This window comes from Leuresthes tenuis, unplaced genomic scaffold, assembly GCF_036924035.1.
Source record: "Leuresthes tenuis unplaced genomic scaffold, fLeuTen1.0.hap1 SCAF_20, whole genome shotgun sequence".
NCBI classification, from domain to species: Eukaryota; Metazoa; Chordata; class Actinopteri; order Atheriniformes; family Atherinopsidae; genus Leuresthes; species Leuresthes tenuis.
Window position 1 is genome coordinate 2,193,506 of NW_027325374.1, and position 26,369 is coordinate 2,219,874.

Sequence of the window (26,369 nt, forward strand, 5' to 3'; positions counted from 1 at the left end):
CCTTTTATTCTGAAAGACGACACCGGAAGTGGTGTGGGTTTTCCTCCAGTCGCTTGATGCTGGTGCCGGACAGCTGCCACACTGGACTCGGACTGAGCCGAACTGTGTAAGTAGACCCTCATTCCGCCGCTTTTCCAGCCCGCGAGCCGCCGCACGGGCACGGAGTGTTTGTACACAGGCGAGCGCCCTGCTGAGCAGAAATAATGCAGACTAACGAGTGTCGAACAGACGCTTAATGGAGGCGGAGAGGAAATCGGTCGATGTGTCAGGCCTGTGACAACAGTTTGATCTCCACAGGGAGGAATTGCACTGATGACTGATTAAATGCACCCATTTACCGCAGGGAATAATGCTCCTCCGCCATCCTCCGTATGGCTGCACGGACTGATGTAAACCGTCTGTGGAGAAGGTAGAAAAGAGTAATTACAGTGTAATGTCAGCCAGATACACTCCAGCATGATTAATGTGGAGGGAAGGGACGCGTTTCAGGGTTTCCTCCGTTCAGTATTCTGTGATATCATCGTTGTTGTGGGTGTGTGGCGCGTAGATTTGGTAAAGTTCCTATAAATAAGCCCATAGTGGTTCATAGTGAGCCTGTGACTGATTCCATGTTGTTTCTGCTCTTCTGTCGGTGTGTTTTACAGAGAAAAGACTTTTTCCAGTGTAAATACCTGGAAATGTGTTCGCTTTGTTCCATCTTATAGTATCACCTTTGCATGTTTAATCCGTTTTCTCCATATTAGTTAATTTAACCTGAAATGTCTTAACTTTGAGGACTGTGCAGTTAAAGAAAAAGACCACATCATAGTAAGAAAATCCAGGTGAATGATAAAGTATCATCTGCACAGGTGGAGACCTGCTTTTTACATTAATCTGAAGGCAATAAGAACATTTTACTGATTTACTGTTAACTTCTGATGTCAGTCTTTTAATTTTGGACCTGAGCCTAACCCAAGAAGCAGCAGAAACGAAAGGCCTAAACCGTCGGCATCATTTAGAGAAAAAACGAGCACCTGAACGCACCGTGAAGACAGCGTCCGAGTCCTCCAGGGCAGCAGGGGGCGGTACAGCAGTGCGCACATTGTCCAATTACGGAAGCTAGAACAGAGGCTTAAACTAAGCAGAGCGAGCTGTGAGTTATTCAGTGATGTCACAGAGCTGTTCTCTCACCAAGCGTCGTCCTCAGCTCTGTTTCTTCACGCCACGCCGCCGTGTTCTCGTGGAAACGTTTGGTTGCTTTGAGGAAAAGACGTGAATTCAGAGAAATCAGCGACAGTTTTTAACAGTGAACAAGGAGAAAATGACTGATGTTAGACACAGATGTTTAAGGTAAAAACATCAGGCCACATTTGGCCCCACACTGCCTCTGCTGGCCAACTGCGTCACTGCATCATGTGAACATGTCGCATTCATTTGAGAGCGTGCACGGCTGAGGATGACAACAAGCAGTTAAAGCAAACATGTCCTCTGCCTAAAGCTGACGTGTCTGATTCTCAGAGAAATCAAACGGATAGTTTCGAACTTTATTCTGAGAAAACCAGAGGTTCTGCCACCATTTTTGAGCTCCTCTGGCTTCCCTTAGCATCAGATTCAAGTCCCTGATGTTAGCTACAAAGAGCTTAATGGAACGGCTCCATCTACTTGAATGCTCTTGCAAAGGCTTCTGTCCCAACTGGGTCCCTCCGTTGGTCCCAGGATTGTCGTCTAGCAGCTCCTACACCACGCCTAAGACAATCCAAACTCTGTTCATGTGTCGTCCCACGATGGTGGAATGACCTACCGAGCGCTACCAGAACAGGGGCGTCCCTGTCTATCTTCAAGAAGCTCCTGAAAACCCAGCTCTTCAGAGAGCATCTCCTATCCCAGCACTTACCTTGTACTTCCCTCCCCCCTCTATCTCTGCACTTTATCTTTCTGCTCTTCCTTCTATGCCTGCACCCTATCTCTACTCTGTCCCCTCTGACAGAGTCGGACTCCTGGGTTCCTTCTATGTAGCTTATTGTTAGCTTTTTATAAAGCTGTTATATCTTCATTTGTAAGTCACTTACTCAAAGTCACGTTGTCAAAATCTGATAAATATCCTGCCATGTTGCACAAAACTATCAGTAGCAAACTCTGTGTGAAGTTAGCCGACTGTCAAGAGATCCAGGGTCAGATCCAGGGTCTGTTATATCTTCATTTGTAAGTCGCTTTGGATAAAAGCTTCTGCTAAATACAGAAACAGAAACCCATTTTTAGCTGCAACAGTTCGGTTTTTCCACAGCTGAGTGGACAATAACTGAGACGCCTGTTCTCCTTTCTGTAGGTTCTTCCTCAGACTGACAGCTCAACAAGTTTCAACATTTAGAAAAGTGAGATTTTCAGCTGCAGAAACCGCAGCGCAGTCGCATGCTGATGTGAATGATGGGAATTTCTCTGTCACTGCGGTGCACGTGCGTCTGAAAGAGGGCGTGCACGTGGCCACCGTGCGGCTGATTGAACGCCATCTCTTCAGGATGAAGCGAACGGTGCGGTTAATCCGAGACACTCATGTAACGGGGGGTGTTTGGACCCAACTGCAGTACAAAGGAGTCAGAAAACAGTGGTAAAAAGTTCAAGGCTTTACTGAGACTCTGGCAGACAAACGGTTTAGAAACCGGCAAACAGGAATCAGGAGAGGAGAGGCAAAGTTCTTGGTCAGGGACAGAAGGTCAGGGGTCGAATTACCAGGAGGCAGAAGAAGCAGGGAATCAGGGACAGGTCGGTACCGGTAAAGCTGGCAGGAGAACGCTGGAAAGACAAAGAACAATCTGGCAAAGGATAGAGTGTGGAGCTGGTGACTATCTGCTGGGCTGATTGCATGTGATGAGAGGCAGCTGTGTGCACAGGTGAGTGGACTGATCAGGTGTGGCTGACAGGCTGAGTGGCAGAAGCAGGATCTATGGAAGATTACTGATGGCTGGATGACTAAACTGTGACACTCAACTCGGCTCAGATGCTCCGAGGTGCTCTGCACAGGCTCCATCTTCTTTATCTTCAGTAAAAACAGTAAAGTGTAAGCGTGTCGCTCACTTAAAGCGTTTCCAGACCGTTGTTCTGCTCTAATAAAAGCCTGATTTTATAGCCTCAGCTGACAGAAGCGCCGTTAAAGCAGCTTAAAGACGGCGTCTGAGCGGTGCTCAGCTGGACTCACATGCAGGTTTTCTCCTCAGCATTAAGTGGATTCTGCTCCTGTGCATCATCACCAGGAGTTAGACGGAGCCATCAGCTGCCGTTACATGCATCATATCAGAAAAGGGCTCCTGTTTCAGGACCTTCAGATGTATGAATCTTTTCCCCCAGTTGCCTGAGAAGTGAACTTTTTCTCACTTCTGTAACATGGACGAGAGTTTTAAGTCTCTAAAGATCTGACCTGGGATCTGGCTTTTGATGTGCACACATTTCTGACTCATGACAGAACGTTGAGGCTTGAAATCCAGTCCAACCCGTCTTCTGTCAGAGTTTGAACCACCGCTGGAAACCATTGATGGAAATCTTTTCACACCAAGTGGGAGGAAATGACTCTGTGACTCTGAATAATTAAGATCTGGTTTCAGAGGCTGTTAAACATCGGTTTCAGGTCAGTGATAATGCCATAAAGGTGTCAGAAAGCTGAAAAGTTTAATGCACAGCAGCTTCCAAACAAGGCAGCCCTCAGCCGACTCTTTGGAACATTTACTTTCTGCTTCCCGTGTCACGCTTCGTCACCACACATGGCAGGCTTTGCACCCGGGACTTTTCAGGTGTTTTCCTGCAGTTGGTATTTCCTCTTCTGCAACACTTTTGATGAAGTTGTCTGTGAGGCCAGTGCTAAACACTCCCACAGCTGTGTTTTCTGCTGGCAGACAGCAACAGATTTAATCTGAGCGGGAGCAGAAGGTTTGGAAGGACATCTGCAGCTTCTCACAGTGTGATGTTGTTCCATGTAATTGTGTTTTGTTGTGTAACAGAAAGGGACGTCTGCCAGCTTTCATTTAATCTTAGCACAAGGCAGCGAGTCTGAGTTTGGCGTAAATACAGGAAACAGCTGAAGCTGCAGAGGCCTCGAACACTGAAGCTGAGACTGTTTGTTTGATATGAGAAGCTGGGGTTCAGTCAGAGTTTTATCAAAGAATATCACTGAAGTTTGCCGTCTCGGCTCCGATTCCATCCCTCCTCAATCAGATGTTCTGCCCCGCAGCCTGCAGGTGGATGCTGGGGTGGAAGAAAGAGGCTGGGAAGCAGGTAGTTGAGACAAACTTTCCGGCGTCAGATTGGAGGGGAGCGTTGGCAGATCACCTGGGAGGCAGCAGAGAAGCTCCAGCTGCCTGCCTGAACTAGCTCCTTATTTCTGCTGAGATCTGTCCAGTCCGTGCACGTGTTTCCATTCCTACTACAGTTTAGCTACAAGAAGCTGAAATGTCCTGATGTGAGATTAAAAAAGGAAAATGGCAGTTTCACAACAGCACAAAGCTGGAAAAATGTAATCCTAAGAGCTTCCATAAGAGCAACTGGACCTCTTTGCCCCTGTTTTGAACCATCTGTCTTCTCAGATGGTGAAAGGAAGGAGAAGCTCCTTCCCGCTCCTTCCTATACCTTACCTCACCTTCCCGCTCCTTCCTATACCTTACCTCACCTTCCCGCTCCTTCCTATACCTTACCTCACCTTCACGCACCTTCCCGCTCCTTCCTATACCTTACCTCACCTTCCTGCTCCTTCCTATACCTTCCCGCTCCTTCCTATACCTTACCTCACCTTCCCGCTCCTTCCTATACCTTACCTCACCTTCCCGCTCCTTCCTATACCTTCCCGCTCCTTCCTATACCTTACGTCACCTTCCTATACCTTCCCGCTCCTTCCTATACCTTCCCGCTCCTTCCTATACCTTCCCGCTCCTTCCTATACCTTCCCGCTCCTTCCTATACCTTACGTCACCTTCCTATACCTTCCCGCTCCTTCCTATACCTTCCCGCTCCTTCCTATACCTTACCTCACCTTCCTATACCTTCCCGCTCCTTCCTATACCTTCCCGCTCCTTCCTATACCTTCCCGCTCCTTCCTATACCTTCCCGCTCCTTCCTATACCTTACGTCACCTTCCTATACCTTCCCGCTCCTTCCTATACCTTCCCGCTCCTTCCTATACCTTACGTCACCTTCCTATACCTTCCCGCTCCTTCCTATACCTTACCTCACCTTCCTATACCTTACCTCACCTTCCTATACCTTCCCGCTCCTTCCTATACCTTACCTCACCTTCCTGCTCCTTCCTATACCTTCCCGCTCCTTCCTATACCTTACCTCACCTTCCCGCTCCTTCCTATACCTTACCTCACCTTCCTGCTCCTTCCTATACCTTCCCGCTCCTTCCTATACCTTACCTCACCTTCCTATACCTTCCCGCTCCTTCCTATACCTTCCCGCTCCTTCCTATACCTTCCCGCTCCTTCCTATACCTTACCTCACCTTCCTATACCTTCCCGCTCCTTCCTATACCTTACCTCACCTTCCTATACCTTCCCGCTCCTTCCTATACCTTACCTCACCTTCCTGCTCCTTCCTATACCTTCCCGCTCCTTCCTACACCTTCCCGCTCCTTCCTATACCTTCCCGCTCCTTCCTATACCTTACCTCACCTTCCTATACCTTCCCGCTCCTTCCTATACCTTCCCGCTCCTTCCTATACCTTACCTCACCTTCCTATACCTTCCCGCTCCTTCCTATACCTTACCTCACCTTCCTGCTCCTTCCTATACCTTCCCGCTCCTTCCTACACCTTCCCGCTCCTTCCTATACCTTACCTCACCTTCCTGCTCCTTCCTATACCTTCCCGCTCCTTCCTATACCTTCCCGCTCCTTCCTATACCTTCCCGCTCCTTCCTATACCTTACCTCACCTTCCTGCTCCTTCCTATACCTTCCCGCTCCTTCCTATACCTTACCTCACCTTCCTATACCTTCCCGCTCCTTCCTATACCTTACCTCACCTTCCTGCTCCTTCCTATACCTTCCCGCTCCTTCCTACACCTTCCCGCTCCTTCCTATACCTTACCTCACCTTCCTGCTCCTTCCTATACCTTCCCGCTCCTTCCTATACCTTCCCGCTCCTTCCTATACCTTACCTCACCTTCCCGCTCCTTTCAGAGCCCAAAACGCTGAACAATTCATTCACAAATCAAACACTTTCTGGTGGAAAAGTACATCCTTGATCCTGATTCACTCGGTAAACTTTTACTTATGATGGTTTTGAGTACACAAACAAATTAACTGGAAACATGTGTTATGTTATGTTTATGCATTTATCAGACGCTTTTATCCAAAGTGACTTACAGGTAGGCAGGTAGGGTAAGGGGGTCTTGCCTAAGGACCCCTACTGGAGGTAATACCTTTCATGCAGGGGATTTGAACCCAGATCTCCCACATGAAAGGTGGCAATCTTACCACTATCCATGTCCCTATGAGAGATAACAGATAACTTTACAGATAAAGGAAGCGTCGCAGCAGACCTTTAAAGTCGGTTCATCTCAAACGGATTCCTCACAGGATGCCACTGAGCTGCAGTGACACCTGTACAGGTATGACCCGTTCCTCTGCCCCGCAGAGTTCCTGTGATGCCCCAGGACGGGCTGGGCTGGCCGGGGTTGCGATGCCTTACGTGGACCGACAGAATCGCATCTGTGGCTTCCTGGATATCGAGGAGAATGAGAGCAGCGGCAGGTTCCTCCGCCGGTACTTCATCCTGGACACTCAGCAGGGCAGCCTGCTGTGGTACATGGACAACCCCCAGGTGAGGCTCACCTGCAAGTACTCCGATTCATCTCTGAATGCCTTTTTAGTCAGTATTAAAAAAGGAAATACAATAAAAAGGGAATATTTTACACCTTAAGTCCTGTAAATAAAAGCCAGAATAGCAAAGAAAACCAAAAATATGAGTAAATACTAAAGACTCCTGCAGTTAATGAGCATTATATTATATTCATATTAATTCCGTTGGCTGTCCAGTCTTTATTATAAGGCAGTTTTCCCTGCTGGTGCTGCTGAGGAACAGTGAGCTTATATCAGTTTATCGCTTACAAAGTCCTATTTTATCATGTTAGTTTGTGTAAATGAGCAAGAAACAGCAAAGCCAGCTCTGAGAATGTCGAAGGGACGGTTTTGTTCCTGCTTGGAACGACATTCTCACACTTTTATATCTGATGAAGATAAATTCTGTTTTTGTTTTGCATGTTTCTCATTTCTGTTTCTCAGTAACTTCCTTAAAGCAGTTTTAAGCTAATGTGACTCAATGAAGAGGAAGAAAGATTCACACATGAGTCACATAAAAGACAATAAAGAAGTCAAATCCTTTTTGTCCTTTTAAACCAAACCTTTTTAGTAAAAGCTGAAGCTTTACACCCTGAGAGGATGAAGCTGAACGATCCGACGTCACAGAAAAGGAAGGCGAAACGAGGAAGTCGTGTTCGTAAAAGACAGAACTCCACCCGACACATGATGATGTGACACCTTCACTTATTACACAAATCTGAGCTGTGTGTCAATCAAACAGGAAACAGGAACCACGGCAGAATTAGAGGAAAGCTTTGTGTGGTGATAGCAGGGCGAAGATTCAGCGCAGCCGGCCGGGGATTCCTCAAACTCAGACTTTTGGTTTCTGCTGAGAGTTAAAAAGAATAAATTATTTTTCCAGGTTTGTCGCAGAGCTCTGAAACGGCTGTTTGCAGCAGTGTTTACTGATAAAAATGGAATCATCAGCTGTTTCTGCTTCCACTGGTTTTATTTGTTTAGCTCCCGGTTAGCAAACATTTCCCTGTTAGCTGCAGCCGTGCAGTAGCGCCACCTGCTGGCCGCTCTAACCACACTTCATTCATTCCAAAGGCCTGAAGGCCAAATAATTATGTTTAAATACAGAAAGCAGCATCATAGGCTGCAAACAGGAGATGGACGAAGCCGCTCAGCTTAAGATGCGAAACCAGCAGGGAGGTGCCTGACAGTGCAGTACCACCGGTGGCCACTAGGAGCTCCAAAGATTTCAAAGCACGTCTTCACGAAAACTTTAAAGTTTTTAATTAAAGTCATTTGTGTTGTCGTCAGCAGGTTTTAGTCCTGATGACATCACGGAGGCTACGGCCTCTTCTTACGTTATTCAGAGTGCTGCTTTCCGTCTTTTCTCGTCTATCAACTTACAAAATCAGCACTTTAACCACAGACACATCAATGATAAATGATTATTGAAATGAAGACATTTCCTGCTCCAGTTGCTGCTTTCGTGGCAGGATCACAGTGGAAGCTGCCGACTGATTAACTAATCGAATACTTTGATTGATCGGCTGAAGAATCTTTGCCGATTTGCTTGCTCTTACATCAGCTGTTCTGGTTAGTGAAGCTACTCTTCGTTCATGTTCTCCAGAAGAGACGGTGTCCCTGTATGTAACGTTTAAACTTCTGAAAAAGACTTTTACTGAAGCACACAGCTCTGAGTTTACCAGCCGTTCTGCTTCCTCTGCTTCTTGTTCCAGCAGACAACAGGAATGAGGTTAATTCTGATGTCTTCTGTTGTTCTGTACAGAATCTGCCCAGAGGTGCAGAGAAGGTGGGATCTCTTAAACTCACCTATATCTCAAAGGTTAGTCCTCACTCTTATTGAGCATTTTGTGTCGCTGCGAACATTTAAACGAGTGATTAGTGATGAAAATGAGAAAAGATGCAGATAATGTCAAAGACATTTCAGACTCCTGTAGACACAAAGCTTACATGGATTTTCCTGGTAAAAAACAGACTTTCAGTACAGTAATTTCCCCATTTAGCAAACAAAAAAGGAATCGAGTGCCTCTGTTTGTGTGCATTATCCTCAGATGGACAGGGTTAGCTTAGGCTGTACAGTAATGTGCTTATAACCAAAAGAACGACAGAAATAGTCAGATTTATGTCAGGATAACCTGGTCTGGCCTGTTTACTGAGCCAGAAGCACAAAGTTGGCCCTCATCAAGCCCCGCTGAAGTCCTGGAGGTGAGAGTCTTTCAAAGAGATAGAAATGGCCCTGTGATGTCCCGGGAGAGCGAGGTCTCCTGCAGGCTCAGCTCAGCTCCAGATGAGGGGTAGAAAGTGGTTGGATGGGAAATGGACTCCTCAGAACCTGCCTGGGGTTTAAGACAAGTCTAAGTCACAGAAATCCGGTGATATTTCAGTAAATACAGTAGAAATAGGAGCTGAAATCCCACCATTTGGTGAGGATTTAATCAGATGTGTCTCCTCTGCGCTCCTTCAGGTCAGCGATGCCACCAAACTCAGGCCAAAGGCAGAGTTCTGCTTTGGTAAGTTCCGCTTTATTTCCCTGCTGCTGCCTTCCTTTTCACCTGCAGTGCATGCATGCTTTGGTTTACTCTCTCTAGCTGCAGCTGAGGAGAACGTATCGATGCCACAGCTTTGTGTGCTTCAGTCTGTACCTGCTCTCTGCTCCACAGTCACTCAGTTTGATGTGCAAGAAGCCAGCACAGAGCCCTGAGACCTCTCTGCTTCCTCGCTTCCTTCCTTCCTCCCTCCCTTCCTTCTTTGTCTTTCCCTCCCTCCCTTCCTCCGTCTTTTCCTCGTCTGTTGGGTTTATTTCCTTTCTTTTGTGCCTTGCTACTTGTTGTCCAACAGTAGCTCTTTGTCACTCAATGGGAGGAAACTACGATGACAATGACCTGACCTCCGTGTGTGTTGGGATGCTAACACACACACACACACACATCCTCTCGACTCTGAGAAACAAGAAGCAAGCTGATATTTTTAGATTTCCATGGAGCTCTGTGCATTTGTGCCCCTCTGCTGCTGCTTCTGCACATTTACATGCCTCTCTGCTGTCTCTCCACAGTTATAAACGCAGGCATGAGGAAGTTCTACCTGCAGGCCAACGACCAGCAGGACCTGGTGGAGTGGATCAGTGTCCTCAACAACGCCACCAAGATCACAGTGAGCCTCACACCCGTCCACACACACAGGGATCAATAGCTGACCTTGTTTCTCCTGCTGTTGTGTGATGCTCTGTCTTCAGCCTCAGGCCAAGGCAGATGGAAAATTACCCATCGGACCGAGTGCAAAGGCTGCAGCTGCAGTGCTCTGCAGGCGGAGAAGTGGCAGGAACCTGTGCTGCTGCCGCTTAAAAACATCTAACATCTATGGATCTATGAACAGGACCGCCTCAGAATAACCGTAGAACCCTGAAGATGAGCAGAAACACAAAGTCTGACATAAAAACACCTTTTTTATGGAAAATACCATCTGTGGCGATGCAGAGCCGCCCTGCCGTCTCCTCCAGAACCAGGCTCAGCTGTCCCGGGAAGCAGAACCAGGCTCAGCCGTCCCGGGAAGCGGAACCAGGCTCTGCCGTCCCGGGAAGCGTTTTGAAACTCAAGCTTATTCAAAAGCAGCTGAAAATAGATGTTTCTTCAACCTGGACTTAAATACTGAGTGTTTCAGCTGATCTGAGGCTTTCTGGGAGTTGGTTCCAGACATGTGGAGCATAGAAGCTGAATGCAGCTTCTCCAGGTCTGGTTCTGACTCTGGGAACTGATAAAGAACCGGATCCAGATGAACTGAGGGGTCTGGGAGGTTCATAGTGGGTCAGGAGGTCACTGATGTATTTTGGACCATTCAGAGCTTTATAGACCAGCATCAGAACTTTAAAGTCTATCCTCTGATGGACCAGCATCAGAACTTTAAAGTCTATCCTCTGATGGACCAGCATCAGAACTTTAAAGTCTATCCTCTGATGGAGCAGCATCAGAACTTTAAAGTCTATCCTCTGATGGACCGGCATCAGAACTTTAAAGTCTATCCTCTGATGGACCGGCAGCAGAACTTTAAAGTCTATCCTCTGATGGACCAGCATCAGAACTTTAAAGTCTATCCTCTGATGGACCGGCATCAGAGCTTTAAAGTCTATCCTCTGATGGACCGGCATCAGAACTTTAAAGTCTATCCTCTGATGGACCAGCATCAGAACTTTAAAGTCTATCCTCTGATGAACCGGCATCAGAACTTTAAAGTCTATCCTCTGATGGACCGGCATCAGAACTTTAAAGTCTATCCTCTGATGGACCAGCATCAGAACTTTAAAGTCTATCCTCTGATGGACCGGCAGCAGAACTTTAAAGTCTATCCTCTGATGGACCAGGATCAGAACTTTAAAGTCTATCCTCTGATGGACCGGCAGCAGAACTTTAAAGTCTATCCTCTGATGGACCGGCATCAGAACTTTAAAGTCTATCCTCTGATGGACCGGCAGCAGAACTTTAAAGTCTATCCTCTGATGGACCGGCATCAGAACTTTAAAGTCTATCCTCTGATGGACCGGCATCAGAACCTTAAAGTCTATCCTCTGATGGACCGGCATCAGAACTTTAAAGTCTATCCTCTGATGGACCAGCATCAGAACTTTAAAGTCTATCCTCTGATGGACCGGCAGCAGAACTTTAAAGTCTATCCTCTGATGGACCGGCATCAGAACTTTAAAGTCTATCCTCTGATGGACCGGCATCAGAACTTTAAAGTCTATCCTCTGATGGACCGGCATCAGAACCTTAAAGTCTATCCTCTGATGGACCGGCATCAGAACTTTAAAGTCTATCCTCTGATGGACCAGCATCAGAACTTTAAAGTCTATCCTCTGATGGACCGGCATCAGAACCTTAAAGTCTATCCTCTGATGGACCGGCAGGATAAGCTTTGTTCCTGATCAGCAGCCCAGATGAGCTCATAGCTTCCTTTTGACTGAAAGCTGAAAGCGGGACAGATTGAGGTGTTCTGGAGCAGGTCCGACTCTCTCTCGTTGTGTTTCAGGTGCCGAAGCCTGGAGAAGGACAGACTGCCCACGCAGAGACCCCGCAGGACGTCCTCGGTGCCATGAAACAGGTCTCTTACAGAACTGAGATTATTGGTGGAGTCCCCATCATCACAGCTACGCAGGTAACTCTCTCACATGTGATGTTTAACGGCAGCAGCTCCGCAGGTCCGGTCCTGTCTGCTGGTATGCAGCCACCATGTGACTCAGCACCGCAGACGAGTGGCGGCTGGTTTGCTTTTTATCACCTGAAGGTCTAAAAAGGCTGAAAAATCCAGCTTCTATCGTAGGTCGCTGTGTTCAACACCTTAGCAGCTTGCTCCTTGTTGCTTTTTGGCGCTCCAGGCTACATTATTTTCCAGGTTTCTCCACTTCCACTGAATCCATTTGGATAGTTTTTTTTAGACTTCATCAGGAGAAATTAAACACAAAATTCAATGATTATTGACTGAAATAGTGAGGAGGAATCAAACATGTACTCAACACATGAATAAGGAACCTTGTGGGATCATTTCAGGTTTTAAAGTCCAGTTACAGACATTATTGAGCCTCTAAAAAACTCTAAAAAGCGCTTTAAAAAGGGTACGATTCGACTCCGCTGTAGACTCTATGGATATGCTAATTAGGCCCCGCCCACAGATGACCCCGGTTCCTTTCTGCTGCTTTAAAAACCTGAAGGGTCAGGACCCGACGGCACGCTGTGCACAGCTCAGCCAAGTCAGGTTGTTATTCATGTGAAGGAATGACACGCTGCAGCCTTGTTAGGTGCTTTTACTTCAGTCCAAAGCATTTGGTGGTTCATTTCAGTGCTTTATAGTTTCTTTAGTGTCCAAACTCAGCTGTTTTCGGGTTGATTTCACAAAGCAGCAGACCTGTGATTGGACGCCATGATGCCTCTAAACCACATATGTCAAAGTCCGGTCCTGGAGGGCCGCTGTCCTGCAGGTTTTAGATGTTTCTCTGCTTCACCTGATTCAGATTGAATGGATCTCTTGGAAAGATTGTTAAGTTCTGCACAAGTTCTGCTAATGATGCATTGATCTGAATCTGGTGCTTTGAAGCAGGGAAACATCTAAAACCTGCAGGATAGCGGCCCTCCAGGACCGGAGTTTGACCTCCCTGCTCTAAATAAACTGAATCCAGCTGTAGTTTCACATCTTTAGATGAAGCATGAAGTTAACACTTTGCTTCCACGGTCCTCTCCAGCGTGCTCCTGCTTTTTCTTCTCTTTTAATCTGTCCTTAAAGCACATGCAAGTATTCCAGATTACTTCCTCTCATGTTGGACGTGGAACATTCGAGCAGAAGTCCTCATCCACAGAATTAAAGACGAAAAACTGGATTTTTACTGGGAGATGAATCAGGAAAAACTGCGTCTGACAGCAGTTTGATGAATCCAGATGTTCTCTTCTCTGTGTTTAGTCTAATGAAGCACTTCACGTGTTCATGGATGCAATCTTCACTGTGTTTTAGGAGCAGGGAGACGGGCAGAATGGGTCTGAGCGTGGAAAGCGGACTCAGAACCAGCTGCCCTACTACCTGTCCAGAGGAGCTCAGGACCAGTCCTTTATCAAGGCCGGATACTGCGTTAAACAGGGAGCTGTGGTGAGGCCTCACACACTCAAACGCACACAGTTGCATCATGTTTCTGTCCACACACAGCGTGTCTCCTCATGTCAGAGGTGATGCTTTCCTCCCTTTCCTCAGATGAAGACCTGGAAGAGGAGGTACTTCATGCTGGATGAAAACGCTGTCGGCTACTACAAATCTGACCTGGTGAGAACGGGTCATTTATGGCTCAAATCACAAATAAATGAAGACGTTAACAGTAAATCTGTTCAGCCCCCCCCCCCCCCCCCCCCCCCCCCCCCCCCCCGTAGAGTTCTGGTTAAAGCAGCAGAAAAAAACAGGAGAGCTCGTCTCTACATGCAGCGGCATGTGTCCTGAATTCCTCCTGATATGATCCACCTGTGGACAGATTACTGAAAAATGTCCCCACCAAAGCCTGTCTGAGCACATGCTCAGACACACCCAGAGCGTGTGCACGTGCACGTGCACGGGCGCCCTCTGGCTATGCATTCAGGCCTTTGCAAATAGAGCTAAAAGTGGGAAGCAGCCGGTAATCTGAGTGATGAAATGAAGCAGCAGTAACTTCTCCAAACTTAAAGAAGCCAGAGAAGCAGCCAGAAGCTGGAGGTGTTGAATTAGCTTTTAAATGTGAGATCCTTCACTCGATTGGGACTAATGCTGCTGACTTTTGGGTTTGAATTTGATTCATTTCTGTTGTGTTAAAGCAAAGGAAAGGTTTTACAGGCTCCATCACACACAGGAGCATAACTCTGTCCTCCTGCTTTTCTCAGGAACGGGAGGCACTTCGGGTCATCCCGCTGAAGGAGATCCACAAAGTGCAGGAGTGCAAGCAGAGGTGAGTCAGCAGGGGAAGCTGTGCCCGAGCTGCTGCTCGGCCCCTTCAGGGCAGGGAGGTAAAATCTGCTGTTTTTCCTCTTCTGCAGTGAGCTGATGATGAGGGACAACCTGTTTGAGATGGTCACCAGCTCCAGAACCTTCTACATACAGGTGAAGCACATGAGTTGGACTGTTTTGATCTCAAACTGCAGCCATTACACACAGGAGGTGCTGCAGCATCAGACTGAGAGAATAAAGATAAACTGAACAGAAGTACACGAACCATCATGTTTCTGTATTTATCAGACGCTTTTATCCAAAGAGACTTACAAATGAAGATATAACATCTTTATAAAAAGCTAACAATAAGCTACATAGAAGGAACCCAGGAGTCCGACTCTGTCAGAGGGGACAGAGTAGAGATAGGGTGCAGGCATAGAAGGAAGTGCAGAAAGATAAAGAGTTTGGATTGTCTTAGGCGTGGTGTAGGAGCTGCTAGACGACAATCCTGGGACCAACGGAGGGACCCAGTTGGGACAGAAGCCTTTGCAAGAGCATTCAAGTAGATGGAGCCGTTCCATTAAGCTCTTTGTAGCTAACATCAGGGACTTGAACCTGATGCGGGCGGCTAAGGGCAGCCAGAGGAGTTCAATGAACAGAGGGGGGGACCAGTTAGGAAACCAGTTAGGAGACCAGTTAGGAGAGCAGTTAGGAAACCAGTTAGGAAACCAGTTAGGAGACCAGTTAGGAGAGCAGTCAGGAGACCAGTTAGGAGACCAGTTAGGAGACCAGTTAGGAGAGCAGTCAGGAGACCAGTTAGGAGACCAGTTAGGAGAGCAGTTAGGAGAGCAGTCAGGAGACCAGTTAGGAGACCAGTTAGGAGAGCAGTTAGGAAACCAGTTAGGAAACCAGTTAGGAAACCAGTTAGGAGAGCAGTTAGGAGAGCAGTTAGGAAACCAGTTAGGAGACCAGTTAGGAGAACAGTTAGGAAACCAGTTAGGAGAGCAGTTAGGAGACCAGTTAGGAGACCATTTAGGAAACCAGTTAGGAGACCAGTTAGGAAACCAGTTAGGAGACCAGTTAGGAGACCAGTTAGGAAACCAGTTAGGAAACCAGTTAGGAGACCAGTTAGGAAACCAGTTAGGAGACCAGTTAGGAAACCAGTTAGGAAACCAGTTAGGAGACCAGTTAGGAAACCAGTTAGGAGACCAGTTAGGAGACCAGTTAGGAAACCAGTTAGGAAACCAGTTAGGAAACCAGTTAGGAGACCAGTTAGGAGACCAGTTAGGAAACCAGTTAGGAAACCAGTTAGGAAACCAGTTAGGAGACCAGTTAGGAAACCAGTTAGGAGACCAGTTAGGAGACCAGTTAGGAAACCAGTTAGGAAACCAGTTAGGAGACCAGTTAGGAAACCAGTTAGGAGACCAGTTAGGAAACCAGTTAGGAAACCAGTTAGGAGACCAGTTAGGAAACCAGTTAGGAGACCAGTTAGGAGACCAGTTAGGAAACCAGTTAGGAAACCAGTTAGGAAACCAGTTAGGAGACCAGTTAGGAGACCAGTTAGGAAACCAGTTAGGAAACCAGTTAGGAGACCAGTTAGGAAACCAGTTAGGAGACCAGTTAGGAAACCAGTTAGGAAACCAGTTAGGAGACCAGTTAGGAAACCAGTTAGGAGACCAGTTAGGAGACCAGTTAGGAAACCAGTTAGGAAACCAGTTAGGAAACCAGTTAGGAGACCAGTTAGGAGACCAGTTAGGAAACCAGTTAGGAAACCAGTTAGGAAACCAGTTAGGAGACCAGTTAGGAAACCAGTTAGGAGACCAGTTAGGAGACCAGTTAGGAAACCAGTTAGGAAACCAGTTAGGAGACCAGTTAGGAAACCAGTTAGGAGACCAGTTAGGAAACCAGTTAGGAAACCAGTTAGGAGACCAGTTAGGAAACCAGTTAGGAGACCAGTTAGGAGACCAGTTAGGAAACCAGTTAGGAAACCAGTTAGGAAACCAGTTAGGAGACCAGTTAGGAGACCAGTTAGGAAACCAGTTAGGAAACCAGTTAGGAGACCAGTTAGGAAACCAGTTAGGAGACCAGTTAGGAGAGCGTTGCAGTAGTGAAGGTGGGAGATGAACCATGGCCTGCAGCAGGAGCTGGGGGGCATGTTGGGTCAGGTATGGTCTGATCTTTCTTATCTTTAGTAATGCAAAGCGGCTGAACGAGTAACCGAGGTAACGGGATCTTTCAGCACGTTTCCATTAGAATCCATTTCAACACCAAGAGAAACATCAAAAACCCCTAAAAACATCAGAAGTCTCACAGCTGCCTCGTTCTGATAGATCCAGCATGCGGCTGATCACATGATCAGAATAAAATGGTTTAGTTTCTGATTATTAAAGCCGTGCCACTCTCTAAAGTCTGGAAACACAGTCAGAGTCTCACCTTTTGAGTTTATTTCAGCTTCCACTGTCAGAGGCGATGAGTCACAATCCAACACCTGCAGACTGGACCTGGGCAGCTGATAAAAATGGAGGATTTACTCTCAGTCTGTCATTTTTTAGCCTAACCAGGAAGGAAAACTGCTGAGCAAACACGATAGCTGCTGATATAAAGTTAGAAACTGCCCTCTGTTAGCTCCTTAAAGTCCCCACATTACAGGATCCATAACACACATGTTCACCTCTGTCTCCCTCTGTCAGGCTGACAGTCCAGAGGACATGCACAGCTGGATCAAGGCCATCTCGGGGGCAATAGTTGCTCAGCGTGGTCCGGGACGCTCAGCCAACACGGTAAGTGACGGTCCTGAAGGTGTGCATCAGCTTCAAACCATCTGGGGCTGTTCTGTTGGAAGAAAAACACTGAATAAGCTTTGGGATTCATGTAGAGATTTATTTTACAGCACTTTTTAAGCAGAAGTGCAACACAAAGAATATAGATTAAAGATGAAATAAACTCCATCTGTGGGATGAAAGCACAGAAAAGTCCGATTTAAACATGGAAACAAGCTAAAAATAAGCTCTTTGAGGTTCAGAAAGCAGAGAAGTTGCCTGTGTGCTGTATTCAAGCAGGAAGCCGGGTCCGAAGGTCTCAAAGCCAAAGGCTCGGGCTCACATTCACGTCCTGGAGCAAAAAGTAGACCTGGGTTCTTATAATAGGGAACCATTGGATCTTTCAGCCATTAAGGGTTGTAAATCCTGCTCTGAAGCTTGCAGGGAGGTAAGATGCAGCAGAGCTAGCTGCTTTAAACACTAACGAGGAGGCGTTTTACAAAGGATTTAAGTCTGATTACAGTCCTTCCCTTTGCAGACGAAAGCCAGGTGTTAGTGGGGTCTTTTGTCCTGTGGGAAAGCCTTTAACAGCTGACATTAAAACACTGAAACACACATCTGTCCTGATGAGAACATCCACACACACTGTTTTACTGTGAGAAGCTTTCCCTTTGGATTCATGATCTGCCTCCTGCTGGTCTGTGAGGTCCCACCGCAGAGTGTTTCTGCTGCTTCGACTCTCAAAAGAAGCGGACTGATGTCTAATCCAGGGAACCGGCGCCCCCTTGTGGCAGTAAGACGTGACTGCAGCATCAAGTTTAAATCCTGGAAGAGCAGATCCCACACATATAATCACATTTTCACCTGTGATAACAGCTGTTAATGTGTGATTTGGATGTAAACTGTCTCCTTCTCATGCACACGCACACATGCACACACACACACAGCCTGTAATATTTCTTCTTTTCTGTCTCTGTACTCTAAGTTTGAAGAGTTTCTTTCCACCACAAACATTTTCAGCCCGTGTTTGATTTAAAAAGCCGTAGTTTTACCCTCCAGCTTTTCGTTTGGGACATTTTGAAAGACGTAGAGCTTCTCGGCGTTTGTGTGGAACAGGCAGCCGGAGCTGATGAGTCACTTTAAGGTGGAAAGAAGCTCTTCTCCTCACTGTAACTGCTGTAAACTATCGTTTTCAGATCCGTCAGGCCAGGCGTCTGTCCAGCCCGTGTATACAGAGGTATACGCCATTCTGCAGCGGTGAATGCAGCATGTATGTGACCCCGTGTCCCTTTAACCCCCCCCAACCCTTCCATCCACCGCAGCCTCCCCCAGCCCAGCATTCACCCCACACACTCCGGCTTTTTTCTGGCTCCACCCAAGTGCTCCGTAGCTTCAGCTGATGGAACAAAAGCAGAGTGAATGCTGCAGAGTTCAGCTGCAGTTTGTAGAGTTTTCACCGCAAAACTAACAAAACCTCAGCGGTCAGGACACTCTCCACCTCCAGTAAGAGGCGTCTCGCATCCTGATTGTTTCTAATTAGTGGAAACTTAGCTCAGAAATGGTATTTTATTCCACAGCATTGTTTTTACAACCTTAAATCAGAAAAAAAGGTCCAATATAAAGGAGAGAGAACGAACCAAAGATGGTTTGTCTCGTCATCTTCACTTTAGTTGCTGAGATACATCCATTTTTACATTTCAGGCCTGCAACACATTTCAAAAATGTTGGGGAAAAGGAAATTTAGGGCAAATAATACGGTTAAAAAAAGAAAAAATGTGTTTAAAACAATGTTCCTCAGAGAAAGACTGGAAGGGATCTGCATATTTCTGCCTCTACAGAGCAGAATATCATTAAAGCATTCAGGGAATCTGGAGGAGTTTCAGTGTAAAGGACGAGGGAGCAAGCCTAAGCTGGACCCCGTGACCTCTGACCCCTCAGACGCTGCATCAAGAACCGTCATTCATCAGCAGCTGATAGAAGCACCTGGACAAGGGATTACTGTGGAAACCTTTGTCCAGCACCACAATACAGAGTTCCATTCCCAAGCTTTACTGTGCAGGAAAGAAGCCTGATGTTAACCTCGTCCACTTCTCTGGGCTCGGAGGCGTCTGGGATGGACCGTCACACGGTGGAAACGTGTGCTGTGGTCAGACCCATCAGTATTCCACATCTTTGCTGGAAGAAATGGAGCAAAGAGCAAAAGCAGCATCCAGCCTGCTGTCAGCAGCCAGTCCCTGCAGCCAGGCTCTGTGATGGTATGGGGTTGGATCAGGGGGCAAAGCTCATTTCCACTTCTGTGACGGCAGCATTAATGCAGAAAAGCTCACTGAGATTTTACAGCAACATATGCTGCCTTCAAGGCCACATCTTTTCCTGGGACGTCCCAGCATTGTTCAAGCAGACCATGGAAAACCACATTCTGCCACAGTCCAAAGGCCTGGCTGAGGAAGAAGAGGTACGGGTGCTGGACTGGCTGCCTGCAGTCCTGACCTGTCCCCAGCAGAGAAACAACCACCCCCCCGCCCTGCTGCACACCTTAAGAAGAAGGCTGCCTGCAGTCCTGACCTTTAACATTAAGATGACTTTATTGTCATGTTAAGATGAAATTCACATGAAATTTCTCCTCCACATGTGACCCGTCCAGGTCACACTCTCATTGAGACAGATGCCATCCCTCCAGCTGTCAATTGAGAGTGGGAATCGAACCACCAACCTTCTGGTTATTGGACGACCCACTGTAACTGAGCCACAGCCGCCTCGAAGGATTGACGGGATTTGAACACGCAACCTTCTGATCTGGGGTCAGACGCACCGTGAGGTCTAAAAGAGCTTCGTCACGAACAGGATTCGAACCTGTGCGGGGAAACCCCATTGGATTTCGAATCCAACGCCTTAACCTCTCGGCCACCGTGACCTGATTCCACCACATCTTAAGACCTGTTTAAGGAGGAATGGGACAAAATAACAGCTGGAACTCTGCATCACCTGGTTTCCTCAGAGTCAGAGCGGCTTTAAGTGTTGGCAGAAGGAAACAAAGTGGGAAAAGAGTCACTGACTTTATGGGATGCTGCAGGTTAAAGGTCAGGACCGGCTGCCTGCAGTCCTGACCTTTAACATTAAGATGACTTTATTGTCATGTTCACACGAATGTTAACATGAAATTTCTCCTCCACATGTGACCCGTCCAGGTCAGCACCGGGTCACACTCTCATTGAGACAGATGCCATCCCTCCAGCTGTCAATTCAGAGTGGGAATCGAACCGCCAACCTTCCGGTTATTGGACGACCCACTGTACGTGAGCCACGAAGGATTGACCCCGACGGGATTTGAACACGCAGCCTTCTGATCTGGGGTCAGACTGCTGTGGGAGGTCTAAAAGAGCGTCGTCACGAACAGGATTCGAACCTGTGAGGGGAAACCCCATTGGATTTCGAGTCCAACGCCTTAACCTCTCGGCCACCGTGACCCGATTCCACCACATCTTAAGACCTGTTTGCAGGCAGAATGGGACAAAATAACAGCTGGAACTCTGCATCACCTGGTTTCCTCAGAGTCAGAGCGGCTTTAAGTGTTGGCAGAAGGAAACAAAGTGGGGAAAGGTTCACTTTTTTTTGGAGTGTGTTGTGCAAAATGTTAAAATGGATGTTTATTAACAGATTAAATGAAGCTGAAGAGGCAAAAGGTGACATGTGGTGAGTTCAGGGTGTCTGCAGTGATGTAGGAGTAAACTATTTGCAGCCATAACTCCCTGCTCTGTCAGATCAGTTCAGATTAACCCTGATTTCCCAGCTCCACTCATCTCTGGACCTCCTGCGTCTGCGTTTCCTCTTCCAAGCCCGAGCGATTTGTTTACAGCCTTCCTGACTCCCAGCTGGACGTCCCAAAAGCAGAATAACGCTGGGCCCTTTCTCTTTCTTTCTGCTAACCCTCTTTCATGTTGTCTTTCTGTTTGTTTGTGGTTGTGTCTGCTTTACAGAGAGTGAGGTGTGACAGTGACACACTAACCTTCCCCAAATGAGCCTTCTTCCCGTCCCTCCCACTGCTGCTCATCGTCCAATCACCAAGCCCCGCTGCCTCTCAGCTTCCTTAGTAACCGCTGCCTCATCCTGTCCTGCTCCCTGGCAGCTGCAGCATCACTTGTTCGTACGTGTCGCTCTGAACTGCATGAAAATCCACAGCGTTTCGTTTCAGTGTGACCTGCTTTCTCTGCAGTTTATGATCTGGTGCAAAAGAGCTGCAAAGTTATTTCCACCACTGTGGACGTGAACACGAAGCTCCTCGTTGATTCAGCAGAACAAAGACGAGCAGCTGGTGCAGAAGGCAGGAGAAACTCATCTCTGCTGAGCTCTGCTGATGCAGAAAGTCTCAAAGTGATCAAACTAACATTAATTAGTTAAACAAAGGAGCTGTGCTGCCTGCTGGGAACAGAGAGAGGCTGCAAAGAGAAAGTGAAACAGGAAGTAATCCAGCTGAAATGATGAGATAAATTCCTACATGTGCCTGATGGCTTAAGCAGAACACAGAGAATAAGGCCCAAGCTACAGGATAACAACCAGGAAAGTGCCCCAAAAACAGACTTAAACTTTCTTTTTAAAGTGCTTTAAGGAGCTCAGGTTAGAGCTCATTTACAGGTTCATAATTCTATATTTGACTGGATTTCCACTCTTTATTCTTCATGAAGCATGTGCTTCTTCTCATGCTGAGCTTTGCTGTCATCAGACACTTAGTTTTAGCTCCTTTCTCTTTAAAAGCCTCGACCCGATCGGCCAAACGCCCAGCAGCTGCTCTCTGGATCTCTGGCAGGATGCTGAAGCTGAGATGAGTGCAGGAGGAGCTGCTTTCACTGTGAATAAAGAGACTTCAGGGTTTAAATCTACAAAAACAAACACATCAAGGGAAAGAGAGGGCTTAAAAGGCACAGTTTGACCTCTGACTGACCTTGAGCAATGAGGAGAAACAGGAGCAGCAGCTCCACAACTTTGCAGCTCTGTTTGCACCTTCCTGAAAATGTCTGTTTCAGTTTGTGTGTCACTGCTTTTCTTTTCTTCAGTCCGTTTCATGTTGCCTCCGTGTTCTTCTTGGGGCTTTAATCCCAACTAATGTGACGTAAACTGGCTTTAACCTTCTTAACATTTGCCTTTGTTAGCACAGAAAGGCTCTCAAATCAAATCCCACGTCAGAGTTCAGCACTGAAGTTGATTCTTGATCACCAGCAAACATCAGTCAAATATTTTACAGTCATTCATTAGATGATGATGAAGAATTGGACCCACTGTACCCGGGCCAGTGGCTTAACCTGTTAAAGGTTAAAGATCAATACCCACACAGCAACAGCACTTAGGTTTCTGATTTATGACCAAAGGATTTAGTACAGAAAACACCAGCTTTTTGTCTCAGGTGTTGTGAAATGTTCCGTTTTATTTCCTGTAAAATGGAAAATAAGGATTTCTGTGATAAAACGGGCTGGATAGTGTAGTGGTATGATTGCCACCTTCCATGTGGGAGACCTGGGTTCAAATCCCCTGGTGATGAAAGGTACTACTATCTCCAGTAGGGGTCCTTAGGCAGATCTGCCTGTCTGGATAAAAGTGTCTGAACTTTGGTCTCATCTGAGGTCATGTTGGATGAACCTCTGGTGTTCCACCTCCTGATCCTTCCCAGAGCAGATATATAAAGCTCCTCCTATAAAGCCCGGTGTGTCCTGGAAACATCCAAATCAGACGGAGCTCCTGGTGCCGCCCTCGTTGCATCCAGTCTTATTGTTTCAGTTCCGTTCCTCCGGTGAAGGAGGGAACGTAGATCAGCTGGTGAACTGACAGCTTCAGCTCTGCTGTTTCTTTGTGCTTCCTGCATGCTGTTTGATCACAGACTGAGTCTGTTTTGGGGTTTGTTTCCTCTGGAGCTGACAGCTAAACATCTCATCTGCTCTTTGACTGTCCGTCTCACGCCTTTCTGCCAGAGTAAAGCTGCTGATTAGTTCAGTTTCATAGGATTCAGAGTGAGTTTGCTGGTGAACAAAGTCAGGAAAGATTTGGATTTGAGATGTTCCTTTTTGAATAGAAATTTATTTTTCTCTTTACTTTTAACCCTCTCTTCCTTTCCTTCCATCCATCCATCATCCTTCCATCCATCCAACATCCATCCATCCATCCATCATCCTTCCATCCATCCATCATCCTTCCATCCATCCATCCATCTATCCAGCATCCATCCATCCATCAATCTAGCATCCATCATCCATGAATCCTTCCTTCCTTCCTTCTATCCATCCATCCATCCATCCATCAATCTAGCATCCATCATCCATGAATCCTTCCTTCCTTCCTTCTATCCATCCATCCAACATCCATCCATCCATCCATCAATCTAGCATCCATCCACCCAACATCCATCCATCTAGCATCCATCATCCATGAATCCTTCCTTCCTTCCTTCTATCCATCCATCCATCCAACATCCATCCATCATCCATCCAGCATCCATCCATCCATCAATCTAGCATCCATCATCCATGAATCCTTCCTTCCTTCTATCCATCCATCTAGCATCCATCATCCATGAATCCTTCCTTCCTTCCTTCCTTCTATCCATCCATCCATCCATCCATCCATCCATCCATCACTGCTTCATTCATCATTTCCAGCCTCCTTCATCTTACTCGCTCTTCTTCTTCTCTGTGTCTCCAGGAGCGTAGTGACTCCGACTCTCCCTCCTCAGCACCATCCTCCATCTTCTACTACCCCCTCGACTCGGAGCTACAGCAGCCAGAGTCCTCCTCAGCGGGTGCTCAGCCTCACACTGGACACGCACCACCAGGACAACTTCCTTGGGCTCCTCCCGTGGAGGCTGAGCGGCGTTCAGACGGTGATGATGCCGCTCCCCGCAGCGCGCTCCCGCCTGTCGCTGCAGGAGCCGGTGCAGTCCTCAAAGTGATGGAGGAGGGCTCCCCGCTGAGACACTGCAGTGGCAGCGAGGAGCTGAGCGGCCGCCCCTCTCAGAAGTCTAAAGTGCAGATCACTCTGATGTGACGCTTTACAGCATCGACACAAACATGCAGCCACACCTCTGCACATGCTCCGCCTCCTCCGAGCTTAGAAAACCTCCAACAGCCCAGATAACCCTCCTGATTCACTTCCTGGGACCAGTTTTTTCCGTGTACGAGTGCACAAACACTTTCTTCCTTCACTTTGTCTTCCTGATTATTTGTCACGGTGCATTACTCCGGACAAACAAAGAAAAAGCAGCGTTACAGAGTCGGTTCTGACACGCTTCAGCAGTGCCTGGAACTCCACCGTCGCACCGTGGAAGGCTGATGCTGTGATTCATGTCCAAAACCAACCAAAGTTCAGGTGTCTGCAGGCCAAATGTTGCTGGTTTTCTGAAGCTGGACGTGTCAGACATCTGCAGAGAGCCTGACTAATCCAGAGTCTCTGTTTGTTTTAAGACAATCCCGAAGTATATTACAGACTTTCTGCTGAAGAGCTGCTACTGTTTCTTCTGCAGAGCACTGAGGTGTAGATTCTCTGCATTTCAGCAACTTTTCACCCTTCAACAAAAGCCTAAAACATCAGAGAACAGGGAAAGGGAAAAGGAACTGATTAGTTGTCTCTTAGGTATTCGTTTCTGGGTTTTAGGAACACAAAGTGACTTAAAAGAGCCGCAGTCAGCAGAATCATTTGTGGAGAAAAAGCTTCACGCAGTCGGTCAACAGTTTCAAATCATCACAACATGTTTTGGCTGCAGAGTCCAGCATGATTTGGATTCTTTCTGTTGGCAGCTTCAGGTTAGTGCTGATGATGCATCATGGGAGGGGAACTCAGTAATTAATGTGAAAAAGAGTATTGGAGTAGAATTATTGGGGATAAATACTAACGATTTCTTATTGTAGGACAGAAGAACATCCTCACGGCTCTGCGAATGATATTAAAGCTTCTATAGAGATATATTTTGATGGTTTCCTTTCATATGAGACAGGAGGAGACTTTAATGTGGCCTCAGAGCAGAAAAGGAGCTGAAGAAATGTCAGGAACAAGAATGCTGGCAGGCAGCAGATTGATTTCAACTCAAAAAGAGAGAAACATCACTTTGTTCCAGGAGAGTTCGTTTTTACTCAAATCCTGACAGTGGAGCTCAGGCAGTCTGTATAGATGAGAAAGAAATGAACACATTTATGTGCAGAATACAGATCTGATTAAATTAAAAATGTGAAACTGTTTGCTGTAATGATGACTTCAGACAGAAGACCACTGATGGAAACTTTGGACCCTGAGGAAAAAGCAAAGTTTCTTTTCTCTGGAGCAATAATATTCCGAGTCGATGCATTTTCAGATTAGCTCAGACTGCATCCACAGCACCCCCCCTGAGTGGTTAACCCTCCCTGAGTCGCTAACCCTCCCTGCTGCTGGGTGTCCTGTCCTAAGACGACTCCCAGAGTCTCTCCTCATGGTGCAAACTGCAGGGAATCGGACCTCAGTGCTCGCAGCGGTTCAGAGCGACTCCCAGCAGCATCTCTGCTGTGGACCCAGCTGTTCCACAGCTCCCCCCCCCCCCTCTACGTTCATCTCACTGTTCCCTTCACCATCTTCTGCTGATGTATGTGAATGTTTTAGTTACAGGATGTGAGGACACCTCACAGATCTGCTCGTGCCTCCTTTGGCCTCCTGGTTCGTGGGTATTTGTGGGTATTTTTATCTCGTTTCTTTTTTGCTTTTTTGCTTTAATAAGATTCTTTGCAGTAATGGAAAAACTACACATATATGTTGTTTACTGACTTTTATAAACACGTGTGCATGAGTGCATGCACACAGCCCTCCTCACCCATGTTGTTCCCTGTGACACATAAGCTGGGTAAAGTGCCTGCATTTATCTTTCTAAAGAGTTGAGAAAAATACGATGTTTGGATCCTTTTTCGTGTGTTTGTGATTCTTAGACCATGTGCTCTATTTATTAAAATATAGTGAATAGAATCTGAACACGAGCCTTTTTTACCTCCAGCCTCAGTCTTTGCCTGCAACAGCAGGGAAACAGTTCATTAGATATATTAACATGCACTTGGTGCTGTTACATCAGGTCTGTAAGGCATTAACAGACATGAGCTCCACAGAAAAATGTGTTTAACGCTAAAGTCAAGTCACCTTTATTAAAGCAGGACATTTAAAAACAATTATAAAGGTGCGTCACAGAATAAAATAATGCATCTGCTGGTCAGATAAAAGGCTGAGGCCAGAGATGGGTTTAGTTATTATTTAAGCTCCAGGTGTGTTTTCAGCCTGGTTCTGGTTCTGGTTCTGGGCACATCACAGAGCGGCTGGTTGGCTGGCCACAGATCTCAAGCTGGGTGTCAAATAAGTAAGTTGGAGCCTGTCCATGAAGGCATTTAAAAGAGAA

General features: G+C 46.9%; 1 protein-coding gene and 2 non-coding genes across 8 annotated transcripts; 1 reads left to right on the forward strand and 2 right to left on the reverse strand.

The window, feature by feature from the left end:
• On the forward strand, positions 1–25,954 carry plekha1b (pleckstrin homology domain containing, family A (phosphoinositide binding specific) member 1b). Of its 6 annotated transcripts, none has more exons than XR_011909188.1 (13): positions 1–106; positions 6,598–6,783; positions 8,563–8,619; positions 9,262–9,307; positions 9,850–9,947; positions 11,817–11,942; positions 13,290–13,421; positions 13,524–13,592; positions 14,177–14,241; positions 14,330–14,393; positions 16,913–17,002; positions 20,959–21,125; positions 23,669–23,758. XR_011909188.1 is itself a non-coding variant. In XM_072373300.1 (13 exons), exons 2-13 carry the CDS (start codon positions 6,643–6,645, stop codon positions 23,913–23,915), a joined length of 1,209 nt encoding a protein of 402 aa, XP_072229401.1. In that variant the 5' UTR covers positions 1–106; positions 6,598–6,642; the 3' UTR covers positions 23,916–24,004. The 6 variants fall into 6 exon arrangements, 5 of the variants coding, with proteins under 5 accessions (XP_072229401.1, XP_072229402.1, XP_072229399.1 ...); XM_072373300.1 differs by lacking the exon at positions 20,959–21,125 and adding an exon at positions 18,178–18,251 and having other exon boundaries at positions 23,669–24,004; XM_072373301.1 differs by lacking the exon at positions 20,959–21,125 and adding an exon at positions 18,178–18,218 and having other exon boundaries at positions 23,669–24,004.
• Positions 19,814–19,895, reverse strand: trnas-cga (transfer RNA serine (anticodon CGA)). The gene has a single exon. It is a non-coding gene; the product is annotated as a tRNA-Ser (tRNA).
• Positions 20,367–20,448, reverse strand: trnas-cga (transfer RNA serine (anticodon CGA)). The gene has a single exon. It is a non-coding gene; the product is annotated as a tRNA-Ser (tRNA).
• Positions 25,955–26,369: the final 415 nt, after the last annotated feature.

Excerpts from the sequence above, each read along its gene's own strand:
- plekha1b (XM_072373298.1), top strand. The coding sequence starts at position 6,643 with ATGCCTTACGTGGACCGACAGAATCGCATCTGTGGCTTCCTGGATATC. Across the intron at positions 14,242-14,329 it reads GTGCAGGAGTGCAAGCAGAG|TGAGCTGATGATGAGGGACA; the intron begins GTGAGTCAGCAG and ends CCTCTTCTGCAG. Across the intron at positions 14,394-16,912 it reads CCAGAACCTTCTACATACAG|GCTGACAGTCCAGAGGACAT; the intron begins GTGAAGCACATG and ends TCCCTCTGTCAG.